The sequence below is a fragment of the Bison bison genome, unplaced genomic scaffold, assembly GCF_000754665.1.
Source record: "Bison bison bison isolate TAMUID 2011002044 unplaced genomic scaffold, Bison_UMD1.0 scf7180017864155, whole genome shotgun sequence".
NCBI classification, from domain to species: domain Eukaryota; kingdom Metazoa; phylum Chordata; class Mammalia; order Artiodactyla; family Bovidae; genus Bison; species Bison bison.
Window position 1 is genome coordinate 3,278,438 of NW_011494727.1, and position 23,788 is coordinate 3,302,225.

General features: G+C 44.3%; 2 protein-coding genes across 2 annotated transcripts in view; one reads left to right on the plus strand and one right to left on the minus strand.

Moving 5' to 3' along the window:
- FSD2 (fibronectin type III and SPRY domain containing 2) overlaps positions 1-23,357 on the minus strand; it is a 45,125-nt gene extending 21,768 nt beyond the window's left edge. The window contains exons 1-5 of the mRNA XM_010841105.1: positions 23,130-23,357; positions 16,415-16,614; positions 15,108-15,292; positions 717-1,422; positions 475-570 (exon numbers count right to left, since the gene is read on the minus strand). Coding sequence (XP_010839407.1) covers positions 475-570; positions 717-1,352 — 732 coding nt within the window. The 5' untranslated portion in view covers positions 1,353-1,422; positions 15,108-15,292; positions 16,415-16,614; positions 23,130-23,357. The remainder of the gene's footprint in view (positions 1-474; positions 571-716; positions 1,423-15,107; positions 15,293-16,414; positions 16,615-23,129) is intronic.
- Positions 23,358-23,489: 132 nt separating this feature from the next.
- Positions 23,490-23,788, plus strand: part of WHAMM (WAS protein homolog associated with actin, golgi membranes and microtubules) — an 18,066-nt gene continuing 17,767 nt past the window's right edge. Inside the window, 1 exon segment of the mRNA XM_010841141.1 lies at positions 23,490-23,781. Within this exon segment, the coding sequence (XP_010839443.1) occupies positions 23,616-23,781 (166 nt within the window). The 5' untranslated portion in view covers positions 23,490-23,615.

Sequence of the window (23,788 nt, forward strand, 5' to 3'; positions counted from 1 at the left end):
CACATCAGTGACAGGATGGGTGACTTGCAATGTCTGCTTGGCTGGCCCATGAAAGAGTCCTAACTTATAGTGTGAGTGGAGATGTAAAGATACTGAAGACCCAGCCCGTGAGAGCTAACAGTTCGGTAGGGAATGCTGCCAGGTAATTGGTTCCACGGGATTATGCCCCTGTGCTCGGGAAGGCCGGAGAAGGCAATGGCACCCCACTCCAGTACTCTTGCCTGGAAAATCCCATGGACGGAGGAGCCTGGTGGGCTGCCGTCTATGGGGTCGCACAGAGTCGGACACGACTGAAGCGACTTAGCAGCAGCAGCAGCAGCAGCAGCTACGGGAAGGCAGACAGAGGGGTGAGGGAACAGGAGTGGCATCAACATCATACATTCCAAGAAACAGGTTCCCTAATTCATACCAGACACAGCTGCTGACTCAACCACTCATGGCTGCATGTATCTGAGTCATTGAGCATGCTCTTACCTCTACCGTGATGAAAACCTCTTCTAAGTGACTTGCAAAGTTTTCCATCTCAATAATTTGCTTTTCCAACTTGTACATATTTTTGTGAATTTCATCCTGTCAAATAGAGGATCCCAAGAAGACATTAACACTATGTTTTGTCTCTCTCTTTCATAGAAGGCATTTTAGATTCATTCCCCACCTACATACTTGAGATACAAATACAATCTCAACAGAAAGAAGACCTAAGCAGACCTACTTACCTTGGCGCTCTCCAGGGCTTTACTGAGCGGAGTCACCTCATGCTGCTTGTGTTCATCCTGATCCTTCTCCGACGCTCTTATCGGAGTTTTGCAAGTGACACAGAAGACGTCAGCCGCTTCTTCCTCGTCCTCCTCCTCCGGGATGACGTAGCACTCGTACTCCTCGCTGGCACGGCCGTGGCTGTACCTGTAGGCTTCCCGCAAGTCCTGGCACTGGCCTGCTGAGCCCCACCCCATGAAGCCCAGGTCCTCACCCTGAGCCGCCTCACCAGTAGGTCTCCAGTCTCTCTGCTCACTCCCCATCATCATATAAGAAGGATATTCTGAAACCTCTATTCTGGGTGTGTTTTCCTCAATAAACTCATCCCCTAATTCGTGATCATCTTCAAGTCCATAGAGATGGACAAGTTCATCCACTTCCTCTCCAAGGTCTCTCGGAGCCTTCACTTTCACGCCCCCTCTCATGGGCTCATGGGTCATTTCAGCTTGGACACCTTCTCTTCTCATCCGAGTACTCTCTTCTGGGAAGATCTGCAGTCTGTCTTGAGAGTCATACAGATCCATGTGATAGAAGCGGAAATCCTTAGAAGCAGCAGACCTGCCCAGCCCCGGTGCCTCCCCAGCTCCCTCCTCCATCGTAGCTCCAGGCAGCACCTCTGCACAAGGAGGACTCTTCCTGGACAGTCCTTAGTGGATCTCCTGGGTCCTAGAACACAAAACCCCATTTCTGAGAAGGTCGTTGCAGTAGATGGTTATTTTATTGGGCTCAACTCATTCGCATTAAAAAAAATAATTTCATCTGAGCAGCTCAGTTGTAGTTTCTCTTTCAACAATCTGTAAGGAAAGGTTTGCTTTCTGCAGGAGGATGGACTTCCTGAAGCTCCAATACTTTGGCCACCTGATGCCAAGAGCCGACTCATTGGAAAAGACCCTGATGCTGGAAAAGATTGAGGGTAGGAGGAGAAGGGGGCGACAGAGAATGAGATGGTTGGATGGCATCACTGACTCAATGGACATGAGTTTGAGCAAACCCTGGGGAATAATGAAGGACAGGGAAGCCTGGCGCACTACAGTCCATGGGGTTGCAGAGTCAGACACGACTGATAACTATACAATGACAACAAAGCTTAAAAGAGACAGGAGAAATTATGAACAAAAATATAAATTGGGGGCTTCCTTGGGTGGCTCAGTGGTAGAATGCCAATGCAGGAGACACGGGTTCAATATCTGATCCTGGAAGGTCCCACATGCTGCGCAGCAATCGAGCCCGTACACCACAACTACTGAAGCCCGCGTGTGCCAGAGCCCATGATCCGAGAAGCCACCGCAGTGAGAACCCGTGCATCACAACTACAGAGTAGCCCCTACTTGCTGCAATTAGAGAAAGCCTGTACAGCAACAAAGAAACAGCACAGCCAAAAATAAATAATTAGTTAATTAATTTAAAAAAACAATCTGAGCACCTCAGTTGCAGTTTCACTTTAAACAATCTGTAAGGAAAGGTTTGCTTTCTACAGGACCATGGGCTTCCAAAGCTTGAAAGAGACAGGAGAAATTACGAAACAAACAAACTATACATTGATTTGATTAACAAATGATCTCTATACATTTAAAAACCTAAAAATCCCCAAAGGCAAAATAACAGGAAGTGTTTCAGGCAATTATTATTAAATAAATTATGTAGATTAATTGAAAAGAAAAATCTCAGTAGTAAGGAATATTCACAAAATAATTTCCTTTGCATATAATGTTACCCATAGAAAACCATTTGGAAAATAGTTCATCCTTATGAGTAACAGGGGCTTCCCCAATGACTCAGTGGGTGAACAACCCACCTGCAATGCGGGAGACACAGCAGATGTGGGAGACTTGAGTTTGATTCCTGGGTTGGAAATATCCCCCAGAGGAGGAAATGGCAACCCACTCCAGTATTCTTGTCTGGAAAATCCAATGGACAGAGGAGCCTGGCGGGCTGCAAAGCGTCAGACATGACTGAGCACATAGACTCATGTATGAATAACAGAGAATAAACATGTAGATGCTGTTTTGCCTTTCGAGCCCCAAAACTGGGGAAGGATCCATGAAATGAACACTCTTATATGTTGTTGGTTAGAATGTACACAGTCCCACCTTTCTGGAGAGTGAATGTGGCAACATGGATCAAGAGCCTTAGGGATGTTCCCGCTGCTCAGGGACTTCCCTGGTGGCCCAGCGGTTAAGACTCTGCTTCTAGTGCAGGTGGCGCAGGTCTGATCCTTGGTGGAGGAACTAAGAGCCCACAAGCTGCGCAGCCAAAAATAAAAAAGAGTTCATACTTTCTAACCTAATAGACCTTTTCTAGGACCCTAAAGAAAAAAATCTCAAATATAGCAGAAAACATTATTTCTATACAAAAATGTCCACCACAAAATTTTTTTATAATAGCTGAAAAATAAAAACTGTAAAGCTCTAATGATTAGGAGAATCATAACAAAACTAGAATATGTACACCCTGTAAAATATAATGTAGCCTTTAAAATGTTAGGGAGAGCAAATGGTACCTTGAGGAAAGACTTATAATATGATACTAAGTAAAAAAAACAGAGTACTCAGTATATATAGACTATGAGGTCTACTATTTTAATGGAGGTGCATAAAATCTAGAAATAAATAATAATAACAGCAGCAAATACAATATTAGTAGTAGCTACTGCATGTTGAGCACTTACTGTGTATTTTCTCCTGTGCTAGGCAATTAATTAATTTTTTTTAGCCACAGGGCATGTGAGATCTTAGCTCACAGACTAGGGATCGAACCTGTGCTCCCTGCAGTGGAAGTGCAAAGTGTGAACCACTGGACCACCAGGGAAGTCCCTGTGCTAAGAAATTTTACATACAGTTTTCTGTGCGGTAGCCACTATTATTATCCCCATTTTACAGACTGGGAGACAATTGGCTCCCAGAGGGTATCTTGTGCAAGGAAGGTCACATGGCTAGTAAATTGTTGAACTGGGATTTGAATCTGAGTGTGTGTAGTGGTCATGAGACTGAGCCTTGCAGACATCCACTTATAGGGGCCATAACCAGGGGTTTCAGCTACACTCTGAAAGTCACTGTCACATTCGCATGGAGGACACTCTTCCTGTTGGCGTCTCCCATCCGATGACAAAGCGTAGCAGGGACACTAAGGCAGATCCATTTCTGATTGACACAAAACTACCCTGGTGGCAAACCTTGGCTGCAGGACTCCTTGACAGCCATGCCAGACCTTTCCTAGAGTGTGTGGTGGGCTAGGACGATTCTCCAACCTTCCTTCCTTCTATCCATATCTGACCCCAGCCTTTCCTATCTTTCTCCCCTTTATAATCTCACACAATAAAACAGCGTGAGATTATAATTTATAATTATAGTCCCCTAATAAGACATAGTCCCCTATGTTTTATTTATATTTATCTAGTCCCCTAGATTATAGTCCCCTAATAAAACAGTGTGTATCTAACTTCTAATTTGGTGCCTGCTTCTTGGAAGGCCTTGTTAACACAGTCTGTTGGACTATAAAGTCCCTGCTTGCTTCTTGGCACACAACTGCCATTATATTACTTTTTGGTAATACTTTAGTGTTCGTTGCTCAGTCGTGTCCAACTCTTTGTGACCCCACAGACTGTAGCCCACCAGGCTCCTCTGTCAATGGGATTCTCAAGGAAAAAATACTGGAGTGGGTCACCCTTTCCTTCTCCAGGGGATCTTCCTCCAGGGGAATGAACCTGAGTCTCCTGCACTGCAGGCAGATTCTTCACCATCTGAGTCACCAGGGAAGCCCCTTGCTTTAATTGATACGTAGTTTACATGAACAGAGGAGCCTGGCAGGCCACAGTCCATGGGGTCACAAGAGTTGGACATGACTTAGTGACTAAACAACAACCCACCTGCCTAAAGGCTGTAGTTCAGTAATTTTTAGCATAGTCACAAAAACGAGCAATGATCTCCACAGATAATTTTAGACCATTTTCATTACCTCAAAAAGAGACTCTGGGGACATCCCCAGTGGCCCAGTGGTTAAGACTCTGAGCTCCCAAAGCAGCAGGCTCAGGTTTGATCCCTGGTCAGGAAACTAGATCCCACGTGCTGCATGGTTTACACGCTACAATGAAGATCAGTGATCTCATGTGCTACAACTAAGACTTGGCACAGCAAAATAAATAAAATAAATATTAAGAAACTCTGCACTCATTAGCTATCATGACTCACATCCCCTCATTTCCACTAGCCCTAAGCAACCACAAATTTATTTTCTATCTCTACAGATGCTCCTGTTTGGACATTTCATATAGATGGAATTGTATGGTATGTGGTCTTTGGTGACGAGCCTCTTTCTTAGCATAGTTTTCAAGGTTCATCCAGGTTGCAGCATATGTCAACAGTTCATTTCTTACTAGAGCTGAATAATATCCTATTGTATGGATATATCAAATTTTGTTTATCTAGTCATCTGTTGATTCGCACCACTTCCCATTTCATTTGGGTTGATTCCACCTTTTGGCCATACTAAATAATGCTATTAAAATATGTACAAGTTTTTGTGTGCATATATGTTTCATCTCCCTTGGGTAGGTAGATGCCAAGGAGTGGGATTTCTGGATAAAATAGTAACTCCCTGTTTAACTATTGGAGGAATACCAGACGGTTTTCCAAAGTGGCTGTATTATTTTACATCTCTACCAGCATTGTATGAAGGCTCTGATTTCTCCACATCCCTGTCAACACTTGTTACTGTCGATTTTTTTTTTTTAAATCATAGTACAAAGGCAGAAGTGAGCCACGTTGGCAGGCAGATGAGCAAAGAAGAGTAGGAAGCACTGTACAGGCATAAAGTGCATTGCACTCCAGGATCTAATGCCTGATGATCTGAGGTGGAGCTGATGTAATAACAAAAGAAATAAAGTGCACAATAAATACTATGCCCTTGAATCATTCTGAAACCATCCCCCGATCCCAGTTCATGGGAAAAATTGTCTTCCATGAAACCACCCCTGGTGCCAAAAAGGTTGGGAACTGCTGTGGGAGGAATGACTGAGAGTGGTCACCAGGCCTCACGAGAGACCCTCAGCTAGAATCTTGTAGTTGAGCTGCTTCCAGATTCCTGGCCCTCAGGAACCATGGAAGACAATGAACATTTGTTTACTGTTTGAAGCTATTCAATTTTGGCAAAAAATTAACATGCAGCAATAGACAACTACTATACTGTTCCAGCCTAAAATAAGCTTTTTCCCTCTTGTTAAACTTCTCTCCCTCCTCTATTTTTTTTTTTTTTCTTTCACATTGGGCTTCTCTAAAGGGTTGCAGTTGTGCTTCCCAGGTGGCTCAGTAGTACAGAATCTGCCTGCCAAAGCAGGAGACACAGGAGATGTGGGCTTGATCCCTGGGTCAGGAAGATCCATGGAGAAGGAAATTGCAACCCACTCCAGTATTCTTGCCTGGAGAATCCCATGGACAGAGCAGCTTGGTGGGCTACAGTCCATGGGGTTTCTAAGAGTTGGATGCAATCAAGCTACTGAGAACCAAAGGGTGCAGTTAAACTGTTGATCTGCAGACTACAGCATTTGTACACTAAGGCTCTCCAAGGGGGACATGGACACGGATAGTTTTAAGAGTACCAGATGTGCAACGTAATATTTAATCTTTCCCAGAGCTGCTCAGCCTGGCAATGAGCCAGCAGTCGAGGCTTCCTGCAGGTGATCTTTTCATAATAGCCCTTCATCTTTTTATTAGAAACGTAGAGCTATAACTCTCACTCATCCTGAATATTACATTCCACTGTGAGATTTCATTGCTTTGGAATTAAAAAAACCCCAGTGGGCTAAATGAAAGGACAATTTGAAGCATTGGTATCAGTGTAGAGAGAGTGAGTGACGTTTATTGAATGGATAAGGAAATTTTTTGTAAGTTGAGTGGTTTCCAATTCTTTGCTTTCAACAAAATTGAAGGAAGATCTAATCAAATGTCATCTTATACATGGTCTAAAATGACTTTTCATGATATATTACTATGTAATTTTTGGCATACACTTTGGGAAGAGTTCAGAGAATTGAGTAACTTGCTATAATAAAACAGCTTCATTTTCCATCTACTTCTGTAGTGAACAAGTTTGCTTGGTGCTTACAACTACAAAATGAAAAATAGAAAGACAACTGGCACTAATTTCTGTTGCATTATAGAATATGTCATCTTCATCCATGGATGTACAAACTAACTTTAAAGAAAGTCCTACCCACTTTATTAAGAAATGCATTTCTATTTTACTTTTTTCTTTTGTTCAATAATTATTTGCCAAAATGTACAATGCATTATGTCATACTGCTTGTGTGAATGTGCTCAGATGCTCAGTTGTGTCCAGCTGTTTGTGACCCCATGAACTGTAGCCTGCCAGGCTCCTCTGTCCGTGGGATTTCCCAGGCAAGAATACTGCACTGGGGCGCCATTTCCTTCTCCAGGGGATCTTCCCAGGGATCAAACCCCATCTCTTACGTGTCCTGCACTGGCAGGCAGACCCTTTACCACTAGGGCCACCTGGGAAGCCCTGTGATTAAAAATTGTATTGATAAACTTGATCCAGAAGGAAAAAATATTATTTTATTCTTAAATTTTTTAATTTATATTTTATTTATATTTTTTTGGAGGGGCCAGTCCTCTCCTCTCCTCCAGTCCTCTCCTCTCCTCCTTACCACCCTTAGCCTTAGTCTTGTGAGCTCACAAGACAGAACTCAGACTGTGTGGGGGCGGGTGGCAGGAGAAGCCTGGTGGGCTGTCTTGGGAATGAGGACGGAGGTCTGGGCCAACTGGCAAAGTGTCTCTGAGCAGCCTTGGCTGCATGGACAAGTCTTTCCCCAAGGGTGTGGGTAGAAGAGCTAAGTGATCCTTGGGCTCTGCAGGCAGAGACTGAGAAACAAGGATGAACCTGAAGGCTGATAGCAGGAATATCCAGGGCGGGGACTGGGACCCCGAGGATCAGTTCAGGACCTCATAGACACTAAGGCCAGAGAGCGGAGAGGCTGAAGAATGTGGGTTCTCTGGACAGCTGCTGAGCCAACTGGGCCTCCAGCTGTCTCCTAGCGTGGTCTACAGAGATGGCTGCAGGTGTGTGGCTTGAGAGACCGGGTCAATGTCCCACCACACATAAAACTAGAAAGAAAAGAAAAATGAGAGGTGACAACTTTGGCTACCTGATGCAAAGAGCCAACTCATTGGAAAAGACCTGTGGGAAAGACTGAGGGCAGGAGGAGAAGGGGGCGACAGAGGATGAGATGGTTGGATGGCATCACCAACTAGATGGACATGAGTTTGAGCAAGCACGGGGAGATAGTGAAGGACAGGGGAACCTGGCGTGCTGCAGTCCATGGGGTGCAAAGAGTTGGACACGACTTAGTGACTGAACAACACGTGAGGGTGTCAAGTCTGAGGCGATGGGGGCTTTTCAGGAAGGCGGCTCCTCCTCTGGGCTCTGCCTGCGATTGGGGAGAGCTGAAGGCCAGAGACAAGGGTTTTGAGTCATTTTCAGACCAGGGGACATGGAAGCTGTGAGTGTGGCCAAGATCACCCGGAGCACATGGACAGTGAGCAGAAGGACCAGATGGAAGCCTGGGGACTGCCAACACATGAGGAGCAGCTAAGGGAGGCAGTCAGCAAAGATTCCAGCAGGCGGTGGCCTGAGGTGATCACAGCTGAGCCAGGGGAGAAGGAAGGCTGAGTAGGAGCAAACGACACAGAGCAGTCAAGGAAGCACAGGGCAGTGTCCCTGGATTTCACAATTAGGCCATCAGAAAATGTGATATTTAAATGGCAATCAGGACTTTCTTGGCATTAGTGGTTAGGACTCTGTGCTTCCACTGCAGGGGGTGCAGGTTTGATCCCTGGTCAGGGAACTAAGATCCCACATGGCATGGCTCCAAAAAAGTAATAATAAAAAATAAAATAATATTTTTTTTCCTTCTGGATTAATTTATCAATACAATTTTTAATCACAGGGCTTCCCAGGTGGCCCTAGTGGTAAAGAATGTGCCTGCCAGTGTAGGAATCCGCAGATTCGATCCCTGGGTCAGGAAGATCGCTTGGAGAAGGAAATGGCACCCCACTCCAGTATTCTTGCCTGAGAAATCTCATGGACAGAGGAGCCTGGCGGGCTACAGTCTGGGTGCGTGCTTAGTCATGTTGGACTCTTCACGACCCCATGGACTGTGTAGCTCTCCAGGCTCCTCTATCCATGGGATTCTCCAGGCAACAATACTGGAAGTAGGGTGCCATTTCTTCCTCCAGGGGATCTTCCTGACTCAGGGACTGAACCCACATCTCCTGAATTGGCAGGTGGATTCTTTACCACTGAGCCACCTGGGAAGCCCCTCTTTATCTGGGACATTGCACCAAATGTCTCTCTCCCAGTCATCATCGTTATGACCCTGATGGGAAGCCCCTCACACACCCCTCCATGGTGTCACCCTGGCTTTTGCTGACAGCAAGACAAAAATACAAGAACCAAGTGTCCCTCTCTGACCATGGTGGGGACAGTGGGGGTGTGACCACACGGACGCAGTCCTGCTGAGCTCCCATGGGTCTTGTCTCTTCCCTCCTTCACTCTGATGTGCCCATAGGATGCTGTTCCTCCATCTTCTCCATCAGTACCACACAGAGAGGTAACTTCCAGCAGCTATTAGGGGACAAAGATGCTGGTATCCTAACCAGCCCCATACCACACAGGCAACTGGTTTCTAGGCTCTGGATCCCCATCAGGAAATTTCACTCCTGAAACTCCAGGACAGGGCACATAGCACTTGGGGGCCAGAAAAGCTTCAGTCCCATCCTCTAGTGCTGCCAAACTCTTATTTAGGAAAAGAATGGTAAACATTGCTTCAGTCATGTCTGCTGAGGCTGAGTATAATGACTACTCAGGACTGATGCAAAAGATACGGGCTCCACAGTGTGCGGGTCCACCACTAGGTCCAAGGACACCTGGCCACTTCCTGGGAGGAGGAAGGGATGAATGAAGGTCACTCCCAGGGGCAGCATCACCAAGCAAGAGGCTCTGGGACTAGTGCTTTGTTCCCAAGCCCAGCATCCAGGACTTACGAAGACGGTGAGAGCCTGGATGTTCTTTGGGTTTGCTGCTAAGAACCCTGCTTACTACTAGACCGGCTGGATGGTCCTGGAATGTCCTCATCAACACAGCCTGTTGTACGGATGCGTCAAGTGAAGCAGGACACATCTCATGATAAGTCTGTATCCCAACAGAAACAAAAGCCAAGGACATACACACACACACACACACACACACACAACAGACCCAAAGGATTGCTCATTCTTCCTGGGTAGCATGTTCATTGCCAGGGACTACTTTAGCCAGGGTTTCCCTTAAAATGTCCCCAAAGTCAAAGAGTGAGGGGCTTCCCTGGTAGCTCAATGGTAAAGAATCCACCTGCCAATGCAGGAGACAAGAGTTTGATCCCTGGGTCAGGAGGATCTCCTGGAGAAGGGAATGGGAACCAACTACAGTATTCTTGCCTGGGAAATCCCATGGACAAAGGAGCCTACCGTCTATGGGGTCGCAAACAGTTGAACATGACTTAGCGACTAAACAACAAGGCCAACGGGGTCGTACAACTATGGAAGCACTGCTTTGCCTTCTCCCTGGATTACAATCCATCCTAGGTCCCCACATTCATTATATGGTCAACAAAGCAATCAGAGTCTGCTGTCCGAAGGGGCTCTAGGTACTGCCTCCACTCTCCTGTGTGTCTGTGTAACTAAGCAGGATTATTCCATTGTGTGAAGGGATAGACTCTTCAATAAGTAGTGCTGGGGAAACTGGATAATCACATGTAAAAGAATGAATCCTGACCCCTATCTTATGCCACTCATCAAAATAAACTCAAAATGGATTAAAGACTTAAATGTAAGAACTAAAACCACAGAAGCCCTAGAAGAATACATAGGGGGAAATTTCCACATATACACCAAAAGCACAAGCAACAAAAGCAAAAATAAACAAGTGGGACTACATCAAACTAAAAAGCTTTTGCTCAGGAAAAGAAACAATCAATAAAATGAAAAGGCAACCTATGGAATGGGAGAATATATTTGGAAACTATCTATATGATAAGGAGTTAATTTCTAAAACATAGAAGGAACTCATACAATCCAACAGCAAAAATCCCCCAATAATTTGATTTAAAGTTGGGCAGAAGACTTAAATAGAATTTCACCTTAAATCTTACATCTTAGCATGGCTATTATAAAAAAGACAAGAGATAAGTGACACAGTGATTAAGACCATCCCCAAGAAAAAGAAATGCAAAAAGGCAAAATGGTTGTCTGAGGAGGCCTTCCAAATAGCTGGGAAAAGAAGAGAAGCTAACGGCAAAGGAGAAAAGGAAAGATATACCCATCTGAATGCAGAGTTCCAAAGAATAGCAAGGAAAGATAAGAAAGCCTTCCTCAGTGATCAATGTAAAGAAATAGAGGAAAACAATAGGATGGGAAATACTAGAGATCTCTTCAAGAACATTAGAGATACCAAAGGAACATTTCATGCAAAGATGGCGCAATAAAGTACAGAAATGGTATGGACCTAACAGAAGCAGAAGATATTAAGAAGAGGTGGCAAGAATACACAGAAGAATTATACAAAAAAAGATTTTCATGACCCAGATAACCACGATGGTGTGATCACTCATCTAGAGCCAGACATCCTGGAATATTAAGTCAAGTGGGCCTTAGGAAGCATCACTACGAACAAAGCTAGCGGAGGTGATGGAATTCCAGTTGAGCTATTTCAAATCCTAAAATATGACGCTGTGAAAATGCTGCACTCAATATGCCAGCAAATCTGGAAAACTCAGTAGTGGCCACAGGCCTGGAAAAGGTCAGTTTTCATTCCATTCCCAAAGAAAGGCAATGCCAAAGAATGTTCAAACTACCACACAACTGCACTCATTTCACACACTAGTAAAGTTAAAAATTCTCCAAACGAAGCTCCAACAGCACGTGAACTGAGAACTTCCATATGTTCAAGCTGAATTTAGAAAAGGCAGAGGAACCAGAGATCAAATTGCCAACGTCTGCTGGATCATCTAAAAAGAAGAGTTTCAGAAAAACATCTACTTCTGCTTTATTGACTATGCCAAAGTCTTTGACTGCTGTGGATCACAACAAACTGTGGAAAATTCTGAAAAAGATGGGAATACCAGACCACCTTACCTGCCTCCTGAGGAATGTGTATGCAGGTCAAGAAGCAACAGTTAGAAACAGACATGGAACAACAGACCGATTCCAAATCAGGAAAGAAGTATGTCAAGGCTGTGTATTGTCACCCTGCTTATTTAACTTATATGCAGAGTACATCATGTGAAATGCTGGGCTGCATGAAGCACAAGCTGGAATCAAGATTTCCAGGAGAAATATCAATAACCTCAGATATGCAGATGACACCACCCTTATGGCAGAAAGTGAAGAGGAACTAAAAAGCCTCTTGATGAAAGTGAAAGAGAAGAGTGAAAAAGTTGGCTTGAAGCTCAACATTCAGAAAACTAAGATCATGGCATCTGGTCCCATCTTTTCATGGCAAATAAATGGGGAAACAATGGAAACAGTGATAGACTTTACTTTTTGGGGCTCCAGAATCACTGCAGATGGTGATTGCAGCCATGAAATTAAAAGGCTCTTGCTTCTTGGAAGAAAAGCTATGACCAATCTAGACAGCATATTAAAAAGCAGAGACATTACATTGCCAACAAAGCTCCGTCTAGTCAAAGCTCTGGTTTTTCCAGTAGTCATGTATGGACGTGAGAATTGGACCATAAAGAAAGTTGAGCGCCGAAGACTGATGCTTTTGAGCTGTGGTGCTGGAGAAGATTCTTGAGAGTCCCTTGGACTGCAAGGAGATCAAACCAGTCAATCCTAAGGAAATCAGTCCTGAATATTCATTGTTAGGACTGAAGCTGAAGCCCTAATACTTTGGCCACCTGATGAGAAGGACTGACTCATTGGAAAAGACCCTGATGCTGGGAAAGATTGAAGGCAGGAGGAGAAGGGGACGACAGAGGATGAGATGGTTGGATGGCATCACCAACTTGATGGACATACGCTTGATTGAGCTTTGGGAGTTGGTGATGGACAGGCAAACCTGGCATGCTGCAGTCCATGGGTCCGACACCAGTGAGTGAGTGAACTGAACTGAAGTGTGGATAAGGATGTGGAAAACGGGGGATTCTTGTCCACTGTTGGTCTGAGTGTAGTGCAGCCACTATGAAAAACAGTATGGAGGCTCCTCAAAAAATTAAAAATGAAACTATCATACAATCCAGCAATCCCATTTCCATGTATGGATCCAAAGGAAATGAAGTCATAATCTTAAAGAGATATCTGCACTCATGTTCACTGTAGCTTTCTTGACAATAGTCACGACATGTCCATCAATGGATGAATGTGTAAAGAAACACACACACACATACAATGGAAAACTATGCAGCCATTAAAGGGAAAGAATTTCAGTCAGTTGAACTGAGGTGGATGAACCTAGAGTCTCTTATACAGAGTGAAGTAGGTCAGAAAGACAAATACCATATATTAACACATATATATGGAATCTAGAAAAATGGTACTGATGAAACTATTTGCAGGGCAGGAACAGAGATGAAGACGTAGAGAATGGACTTGTGAACATGGCGGGAAGAAGAGCATGGGATGAATCTGGAGATTAGCAGTGACACATATACACTACTGTGTGTGAAACAGGTGACTCACGGGAAGCTGCTGTGTAACGTAAGGAGCTCAGCGTGGCGCTGTGAGGACCGAGAGGCGTGGGATGGGGATGGGTGGGGGGAGGCTCAGGAGAAGAGGGATGTATATACACATATATGTATATATACATATACACAAAGCAATTCTCCTCCAATTAAAAAAATTTTTTTAAAGAACCAAATAAATAAATAAAAGTATTATATGGGAAATACAGCAACAATTTAAAAAAAAAAGAAGGAGGAGGAGTTCTTCCACACCAGCTTTCGTCCTTTGAATGAACCAGCACAAACTGGTTTGGGAGCTTGGCAGCAAAAGGAGAAATATTGTGACACACCCCAGAGTTACATTCACTTTTCCCCTTAATATCTAGACTCTTTCCATTTCTTAACAAAATATTCAGAACTGGGGGAGAGAGGAATATTAACACTAAATTGTCATTTGATAAGTGTAAAACCAAGGCTCAGAGAAATACAGTAATAAATCATAATTTATAAAAATACATTAGGGATTTCCGTGGTGGTCCAGTGGCTAAGACTCTGGACTCCCAAGGCAGGGGCCCAGGTTAGATCCCTTGTTGGGGCACTAGGTCCCACGTGCCACAACTAAGACCTGGCACAGCCAAATAAATAAATAAATTAAGTAAATGTTAAAAAAATACATTAGTTGGGTAGCTTCCAGTCTATGCAATTGATCTGTAGTTAAAAAAAGAGACTTTTGCCTAAGTCTTACATAGGAGGTGTGTTCCTGCACTTTAATTAGAAAAATTCCCGATAAAAACAAGTCTTTTAACCTTTTATGGGTCATGGATATCCCTGAGAATCCACTGAAAGCTGTGAATTCTTTCCCCAAGAGTAGCCGATAAGGGCACAGATATAATTTTGTGTACAATTTGAGAAGCTCACCCATGTATCTCTTGGCAATTTCTGAGTCGAGGCTAAAGAAACCTGCTTTAAAGTGTTAGCTGTACAGTGTTTTTGTTTTTTGTTTTTAATTCTGGCAGTGTGGCAGGTAGGATCTTAGTTCCTCAAGCAAGGATTCAACCTGCGTCCCCTGCACCCTTCCCTACATTGGGAGCACAGAGGCTTAACCATTGGACCACCAGGAAGTGCCCAGCGGTACAGTTTTGCAAGATGGTTCAAATCTGCACAGCCTACACCTGAAAAGTTTCTAAGGGAGGAGGGGGATGCATAACAAGTAAAAAGTGATTATGATGCTGTTTTTCAGTATTTGAATCGAAGCTTAAAATTATGGTTTGGCAGCATAACATGCAGATTAAAATAAAAGGTATTTATCAACCTGATACCATAGCCAAATGGTATCCACATTCAAGGTTCCAAACTGTTCTGACAAATGGACCCTACACTAAAAATACCCTAAGGACACCCTGCAAGAACCACTAGCTTCTCTCTGTCTGCATCTGAGGCTTTCACGCCCTGTACTGAGGCCACATTCTTGAATCCTTGCTATAAGAAGGCACAGGAAATGTTCACATCGTTTACTGCAATGTACACACATCTGCGATTTAAGACGACATCTCTTCCCACCTAAAGGAAGACACTGTGGCACTAAGTTACTGGGTTTCTAGTAAACAGTTTGCATTAGAAGAATGACTACACAAAAACTTGCCTGCTAAGTTAAGGATCCATAAAGTCTTCTTTTAACTTGGAGGCTGTGGTAACTGCTAGAAACTGCATTCGCGTTCAGCAGGCTTTCCCTCCTGGTGACCTCTGCGTGCCCAGCAAGCTGCCTCTGCCCGTTTTAGCCACAGTTCTACAAGTGGTGAAGGTGATGGTAACATGAGCTGGCTCCGGCTGCAAATAGCAACAGGCCTGCCATGAGTGAAAGCCCAAATATAGACCTGCCCACTGCTGACCGCTCAAGTGTCACCAGCAGAAGTTACATGCTGTCCCCTGAATTACTTCCATTACCGTGGGGACTGGAGTCTGGTGCCTCCACGGAGGGGATTCAGATGTCTAGTCATGTATAGAGGGTGGAGGGCTGTCACAGCAAGGGCAGGAGGCTGGCTGCAGGCCACAAAGAGGAAGAGGACTTCTGGGAGCCCCCAGGTATCCACCTGGCCTGAGGGGCTTTACCCAGAGTCTTTTCAACAAGCGCAACTCCGAAGGTAATCAAACACAACTTAATTTTTTTCTCCCACAATTCCTTGAACATTTACTCATGTATTCTCCTCTCAGGATAAAAATCCAGCACACCGGGGACTTCCTGCTCCCTCTTAGGTAACACAGTCCTAGGGTCATTTGAAGGCATAGTCTCCATTCAGTAACGGAAGGTACAGTCCAATATGTTAATTAAAAAGTCAAAGTTAGTTTGGACTTTTCAGGCGGCACTAGTGGAAAAGAACCTGCCTGCCAATGCAGATGGAGGAGATGTAAGAGTCGTGAGATCAGTCCCTGGGTTGGGAAGATCCCCTGGAGGAAGGAATGGCAACCCCCTGAAGTATTCTTGCCTGGGAAATCCCATGGACAGAGGAGCCTGGTGGGCTACAGTCCACAGGGTTGCAAAGAGTAGGACATGACTAAGGTGACTTAGCATCTAGCACAACACACAAAATTAGTTTGGCCAGGGTCAAAATCTCCGTTCCCCAGCTGAGGCCTCTGCAGCTAGAAATCTGCTTTTTCTCCCTGTACCTCCTCCCAAAGCTGCTGGTTTGTTCACCAGGGGCAGGAGGCGATAACGTGATAAGGCAGCACCTATCTGAGCTAATGCCGCCGAGGGTGGATGCTAGCTTCTGCTTCTCTGGGGCAGACACTCAGATCACTCTGAGCTTTTCTACACCTCTGGGAACCCATGATGCTCTCCCCTGGAGTTCCCACCGCCAGGCTGAGAACCCCTCTATTTCAGGGGGTCCCTTGTACTCCTCCTCCAGGCTCTGGGGGGCCACCCCTAAGATTCCTCAAATGAGGTCTCCTCACCCATGCAGCTGGTTCTCTCAGGCAGGATCCAGGTGCCTCCTTGCTGGCTCAGTGATCCAGCTGGCCCACATTTGGATCTTGGGATGCAGGCTCCATCCTTGGTCCTGGCAAACTCTGGGATGCAGACACTTCCAATGCAGCCACTCCACCAGCTCAGCCACCAGAACTGCCAGGAAATACAGCCTCTTTCCTCTGGCCACCTGCAGGAAATACAGCAAACTCTCTGAAGGGTCCTGTTTTTGAAGACCCCTCACAGGGCTTAGGGGTAGAGGGTAGGATTTCCAATACCGCCCCTGCCCCGCCAGTCCAACCACAGCTCTCTCCAGAAAAATTGCTCCACTAGTCTCCCTCCCAGTCACCCTCTCTTCTTCACTCTGATCCCTTTTAATTTTTTTCCATTGGTGCAGAGTTCTGGACCATTTCCTTTAAAAGTTTGCATGTGGTGATTTGATCTTAGAATTTGACATCTATTGCTTTTTTGAACCTTAATCAAAATTTTATTTTAAAAAACATTGTTACTGCCAAGTATCTATATGCCAAAAATACTGGATGCAAATAAAACATCAAAAGCAAAAGATTTGAAAGAATAAATTATGCAAAGATGCATGTACTCTAAGAAGGTTCACCACAGCATTATCTCTATTGACAGAAAATTGAAGTTAATCTATTTCTACCAAAACAGAATCATTCAAATAAATCACAATAATGTCAACTCAGTATTGGCAAGTATTAAAATAATGATGTAGATACCTATTTTTTAAATGTGGAAAATGCTCACAATATATTTGTAGAAAGAGTAGAAAGTAGAAAGACTATGCAAAATATTAGGGACAGGGGTGTACCTATGGCTGATTCTTACTGACGTATGACAGAAAACTACAAAATTCTGTAAAGCAGTTATCCCTCAATTAAAAAAATAAATTAAAAAAGAGTATGCAAAATATTTGGAGAAGGCAATGGCAACCCACTCCAGTACTCTTGCCTGGAAAATCCCATGGACAGAGGAGCCTGGTAGGCTGCAGTCCATGGGGTCGCTAAGAGTCGGGCACGACTGAGCGACTTCACTTTCACTTTTCACTTTCATGCATTGGAGAAGGAAATGGCCACCCACTCCAGTATTCCTGCCTGGAGAATCCCAGGGACAGAGGAGCCTAATGGGCTGCCGAATATGGGATTGCACAGAGTCGGACACGACTGAAGCGACTTAGCAGCAGCAGCAGCATGCAAAATATTATTACAGTATAAAACCACCTGACGCAAAGAACTGACTTATTGGAAAAGACCCTGATGCTGGGAAAGATTGAAGGCAGGAGGAGAAGGGGACGACAGAGGATGAGATGGTTGAATGGCATAACCGACTCAATGACAAGCTCCAGGATTTGGTGATGGACAGGGAAGCCTGGTGTGCTGCAGTCCATGGGTTCGCAAAGAGGTGGACATGACTGAGTGACTGAACTGAATAAATATATATACACACACAAAGTGAAAGCAAGGTTTACGTCTTCTGAGTTATATTACTTTTATCTTTTTATCTCTGATGTGTCCATTTTATAATAATTATATTTACCATGTGCTACTTTTAAAAAGTCTTTATTTCCTGTTTTAAATAGTATATAGTGTTTGACTTAGAAAAAAACAAATACTACAAAAGAACCAAAAAATAAAGTGAATGTAAACCAGTCATAGGAGAAGGCAATGGCAACTCACTCTAGTACTCTTGCCTGGAAAATCTCATGGACGGAGGAGCCTGGTAGGCTGCAGTCCATGGGATCGATAGGAGTCGGACATGACTGAGCAGCTTCACTTTCACTTTTCAGTTTCATGCATTGGAGAAGGCAATGGCAACCCACTCCAGTGTTCTTGCCTGGAGAATCCCAGGGACGGGGGAGCCTCATGGGCTGCCGTCTATGGGGTCGCACAGAGTCAGACACGATTGAAGCAACTTAGCAGCAGCAGCGAACCAGTCATACATCCTGGTAACAACAATTATTAGGTTTGGTGTATACTTATCTGTATTTTTTCTAAGAATATATACATTTATTCCCCTCACATGAAATAAAAATTGTAGAAAGCCTGCTAATTTCATTTTGAAAAAGCAAATAATTTAGAAAGACTAATAGAAATGATAAAATAATATAAAAAATACAGTTAAAAGACATTCTATAAAGAATATACACGGGCTTCCCTGGTGGCTCAGTGGTCAAGAATTCGCCTGCCAATGCAGGAGACATAGGTTTGGTCCCTGATCTGGGAAGATGGCACTTGCCACAGAGCCACTAAACCCATGCAGCAAAACTATTGAGTCTATGCTCCAGAGCCTGGGAGCCACAACTACTGAGCCCATGTGATACAATACTGAAGCCCGCTTGCCCTAGAGCCAGTCCTCTGCAAAAAGAGAAGCCACCACAGTGAAAAACCAGGGTGCCGCAACTAGAGAGCAGCCCCTGCTCATTGCAACTAGAGAAAAAGTCCACTCAGCAATTAAGACTCAGCACTGCCAACAAGTAAATTAACTAAATTATTTTTTAAAAGAATATACAAAAAGATATTAAAACAGACTAGTTCACTTCAGTTCAGTCATTCAGTCATGTCCAACTCTTTGTGACCCCATAGACTGCAGCATACCATGCTTCCCTGCCCATCACTACTCCCGGAGCTTACTCAAACTCATGTCCATTGAATCGGTGATGCCATTCAACCACCTCATCCTCTGTCGTCCCCTTCTCCTGCCTTCAATCTTTCCCAGCATCAGGGTCTTTTCAAATGAGTCAGCTCTTCGCATTAGGGGGCCAAAGTATTGGAGTTTCAGCTTCAGCATCAGTCCTTCCAAAGAATATTTAGGACTGATTCCCTTTAGGATTGACTGGTTGGATTTCCTTGCTGTCCAAGGGACTCTCAAGAGTCTTCTCCAGCACCACAGTTCAAAAGTATCAATCTTTGGCGCTCAGCCTTCTTTATGATCCAACTCTCACATCCATACGTGACTACTAGAAAAACCATAGCTTTGACTAGATAGACCTTTGTTGGCAAAGTAATGTCTCTGCTTTTTAATATGCTGTCTAGGTTGATCATAGCTTTTCTCCCAAGGAGTAAGCACCTTTTAATTTCATGGCTGAAATCACCATCTGGAGTGATTTTGGAGCCCCCCAAAATAAAGTCTGTCACTGTTTCCATTGTTTCCCCATCTATTTGCCATGAAATGATGGGATCAGATGCCATGACCTTAGTTTTCTGAATGCTGAGTTTTAAGCCGACTTTTTTACTCCCTTCTTTCACTTTCATCAAGAGGCTCTTTAGTTCTTCTTCACTTTCTGCCATAAGGGTGGTGTCATCTGCATATCTGAGGTTATTGATATTTCTCCTGGCAATCTTGATTCTGGCTTGTGCTTCATCCAGCCCAGCATCTCACATGATGTACTCTGCATATAAGTTAAATAAGCAGGGTGACAACACACAGCTTTGACGTACTTCTTTGGCCACCTGATGTAAAGAACTGACTAACTGGAAAAGACCCTGATGCTGGGAAACATTGAAAGCAAGAGGAGAAGAGGAAGATAGAGGATGAGATGTTTGGATGGCATCACCGACTCAATGGACATGAGTTTGAGTAAACTCGGGAGTTGGTGATGGACAGGTAGGCCTGGCGTGCTGCAGTCCATGTGGTTGCAAAGAGTTGGACACAACTGAGCGACTGAACTGACTGAGATGTTTTTGTGGAACTCTCTTGCCTTTTCTATGATCCAATGGATGCTGGCAATTTGATCTCTGGTTTCTCTGCCTTTTCTAAATTCAGCTTGAACATCTGGAATTTCACAATTCACGTACTGTTGAAGCCTGGCTTGGAGAATTTTGAGCATTACTTTACTAGCGTGTGAGATAAGTGCAATTGTGCAGTAGCTTGAACATTCTTTGGCATTGCCTTTCTTTGGGATTGGAATGAAAACTGATCTTTTCCAGTCCTGTGGCCACTGCTGAGTTTTCCAGATTTGCTGGCATATTGAGTGCAGCATTTTCACAGCATCATCTTTCAGGATTTGAAATAGCTCAACTGGAATTCCATCACCTCCACTAGCTTTGTTCGTAGTGATGCTTTCTAAGGCCCACTTGACTTCACATTCCAGGATGTCTGGCTCTAGGTGAGTGATCACACCATCGTGGTTATCTGGGTCATGAAGATCTTTTTTGTATAGTTCTTCTGTGTATTCTTACCACCTCTTCTTAATATCTTCTGCTTCTGTTAGGTCCATAGCATTTCTGTCCTTTATTGTGCCTATCTTTGCATGACATATTCCCTTGGTACCTCTAATTTTCTTGAAGAGATCTCTAGTCTTTCCCATTCTATTGTTTTCCTCTATTTCTTTACATTGATCACTGAGGAAGGCTTTCTTCTCTCTCCTTGCTATTCTTTGGAACTCTGCATTCAGATGGGTGTATCTTTCCTTTTCTCCTTTGCCGTTAGCTTCTCTTCTTTTCCCAGCTATTTGGAAGGCCTCCTCAGACAACCATTTTGCCTTTTTGCATTTCTTTTTCTTGGGGATGGTCTTGATCATTGCCTCTGGCACAATGTCACAAACCTCCGCCCATAGTTCTTCAGGCACTATCAGATTTAATCCCTCGAATCTATTTGTCACTTTCACTGTATAATTGTAAGGGATTTGATTTAGGTCATACCTGGATGGTCTAGTGGTTTTCCCTACTTTATTCATTTTAAGTCTGAATTTGGCAATAAGAAGTTCATGATTAGAGTCACAGTCTGCTCCTGGTCTTGTTTTTGCTGACTATATAGAGCTTCTCCACCTTTGGCTGCAAAGAAAATTATCAATTGGATTTAGATATTGACCATCTGGTGATGTCCATGTGTAGAGTCTTCTCTTGTGTTGTTGGAAGAGGGTGTTTGCTATGACCAGTGCTTTCTCTTTGCAAAATTCTGTAAATCTTTGATCTGCTTCGTTTTGTACTCCAAGGCCAAATTGCCTGTTACTCCAGGTATCTCTTGACTTTTTACTTTTGCATTCCAGTCCCCTATAATGAAAATGACATCTTTTTTGGGTGTTAATTCTAGAAGGTCTTGTAGGTCTTCATAGAACCGTTCAACTTCAGCTTCTTCAGTATTGCTGGTCAGGGCATAGACTTGGATTACTGTGATATTGAATGGTTTGCCTTGGAAATGAACAGAAATCATTCCATCATTTTTGAGATTGCATCCAAGTACTGCATTTTGGACTCTTGTTGACTATGATGGCTACTTCATTTCTTCTAAGGGACTTTTGGTGGAGAGTTCTGACAAAATGTGGTCCACTGGAGAAGGGAATGGCAAACCACTTCAGTATTCTTGCCATGAGAACCCAATGAACAGTATGAAAAGGCAAAAAGATAGGACACTGAAAGATGAACTCCCCAGGTCGGTAGGTGTCTAATATGCTACTGGAAATCAATGGAGATATAACTCCAGAAAGAATGAAGAGATGGAGCCAAAGGAAAAACAATACCTAGCTGTGGATGTGACTGGTGATGAAAGTAAAGTCTGATGTTGTAAAGAGCAATATTGCATATGAACCTGGAATATTAGGTCCATGAATCAAGGCAAATTGGAAGTGGTCAAAAAGAAGACGGCAAGAGTGAACATCGACATTTTAGGAATCAGTGAACTAAAATGGACTTGAATGGGTGAATTTAACTCAGATGACCAGTATATCTGCTACTGCGGTTAAGAATCCCTTAGAAGAAACAGACCTGAATTGTAAGTAAATCATATTAGCTAACGTGATACATTAAAAAATAGTTTGAGGGAAAATAAATCACTTCAGCTAAAAGGTTCTCTCTCCAAATGACAACCAGAGCAGCTGTTAGGAATCCAAGACCCAGAGCCCCACCGTTCTTTGGTATTAAAGGGAGGGACTTTCAGATAGAGGCAATTTTATCTTCAAGCTACTTTCCTAGAGTCTCCTGGTTACCTTGGGGCTAGATCATCTGGGATTGTCTTCAGGCTGGGAGATGCCCTAACCATAGTTTCAGCCTGGCCCTGTTTTTCTTTGCCAGGGGGAAGGATCATTGTTGGAAATCTGATTCCAGGCTTTCCTAGCTCAAAAACTTCAACAATCCCTTCACTGGTTCTTGAATCAAACTTTTGCAAACCTTGTTTAGATGAAGGCTTCTTCCCTGCTCCCTGAGCTTTTTGTTCCTTCCCCTCTGTCCTCCAACCCCAATACCACTCTAGCAGCTCTTGCAGGATGGGAACTGACACGTACTGTATTTCCGTCTACACTGTACATTTCCTAGATAGAGACCAGTGCTGCCTTATTCCTTGTTGTATGAACAGGTTCAGCTCCAACCCACACTCCATCCCCACCTGAAAGTACATCACCCCATCTCCTTAAACAGGTCTTCAGTAGCCAGGTGGTCTGAAGCGTCTGAATTGCCTGATTGTCTGGGTATCTTAAGAAAAGTTTCTTTTCTGGATCTCAGTTTCCTTATCTCTAAAATGACAAGTTAGAACATGGATTGTATTTAAACATGTTGGTTGGGAGCTGGAAGGATTTGAAGATGGAGGTATCTTTTTTCTTTTTTGGGGGGGCATGCCCCCTTCGTGCCCAGCCTCCCCAAACATTATACATTGCATAAAAGCTTGCTGAATTGATACCAACAAACTTGTGGCTTCTACCTAGTGCCTGGTACTTACGCCCTCAACAAGTAACTATTAAGTTTAATGTTTTACCTCACCATTCTTGAGCTCAGGAACGATGTATTCACTAGGGCCCCGATGATAGAAGACCAAGTCAACGGTTTTCCGTTCTCAAGAGGCTCACAGTTTAGTGTAGGAGGCTAAGACAACAACTAGTTCGTTTAACAAATATTTTTTCAATGTCAGTGTGTACACAGGTGGAAAAGGTGAGGCAAGAGTGGTAATCCCAGAATCCGGACGAGGTTGCGACATTGATTGACTCCGAGCGGCGACCTCTTGACCATTTCATTGGTTGTCGCAAACCCTCCCATCTATCATCCAACCAATCGCGGAAGCGTTGTTGGAACCGCCCAGGCAGCAGACAGCCAATCAAAAGTGCCGAGGGTGGCGGTGGTTGGGGTGCTGACGCCGATTCCAGTTCAGCGAAAAATGACGCCGTCCGGACTGTGCAGCGGCTTCTGGTGCGAGGAGACCAGGCTCGGGAGAGCCGAGCCCTCCGGGCGCTGACCGCTGGCGGCCATGGAGGACGAGCAGCCCGACAGCTTGGAGGGCTGGGTACCGGTCCGCGAGGACCTCTTCGCTGAGCCCGAGCGGCACCAGCTGCGCTTCCTGGTGGCCTGGAATGATGTGGAGGGCAAGTTCGCCGTGACTTGTCACGACCGCACGGCGCAGCGGCGGCGGTGGCGCGAAGG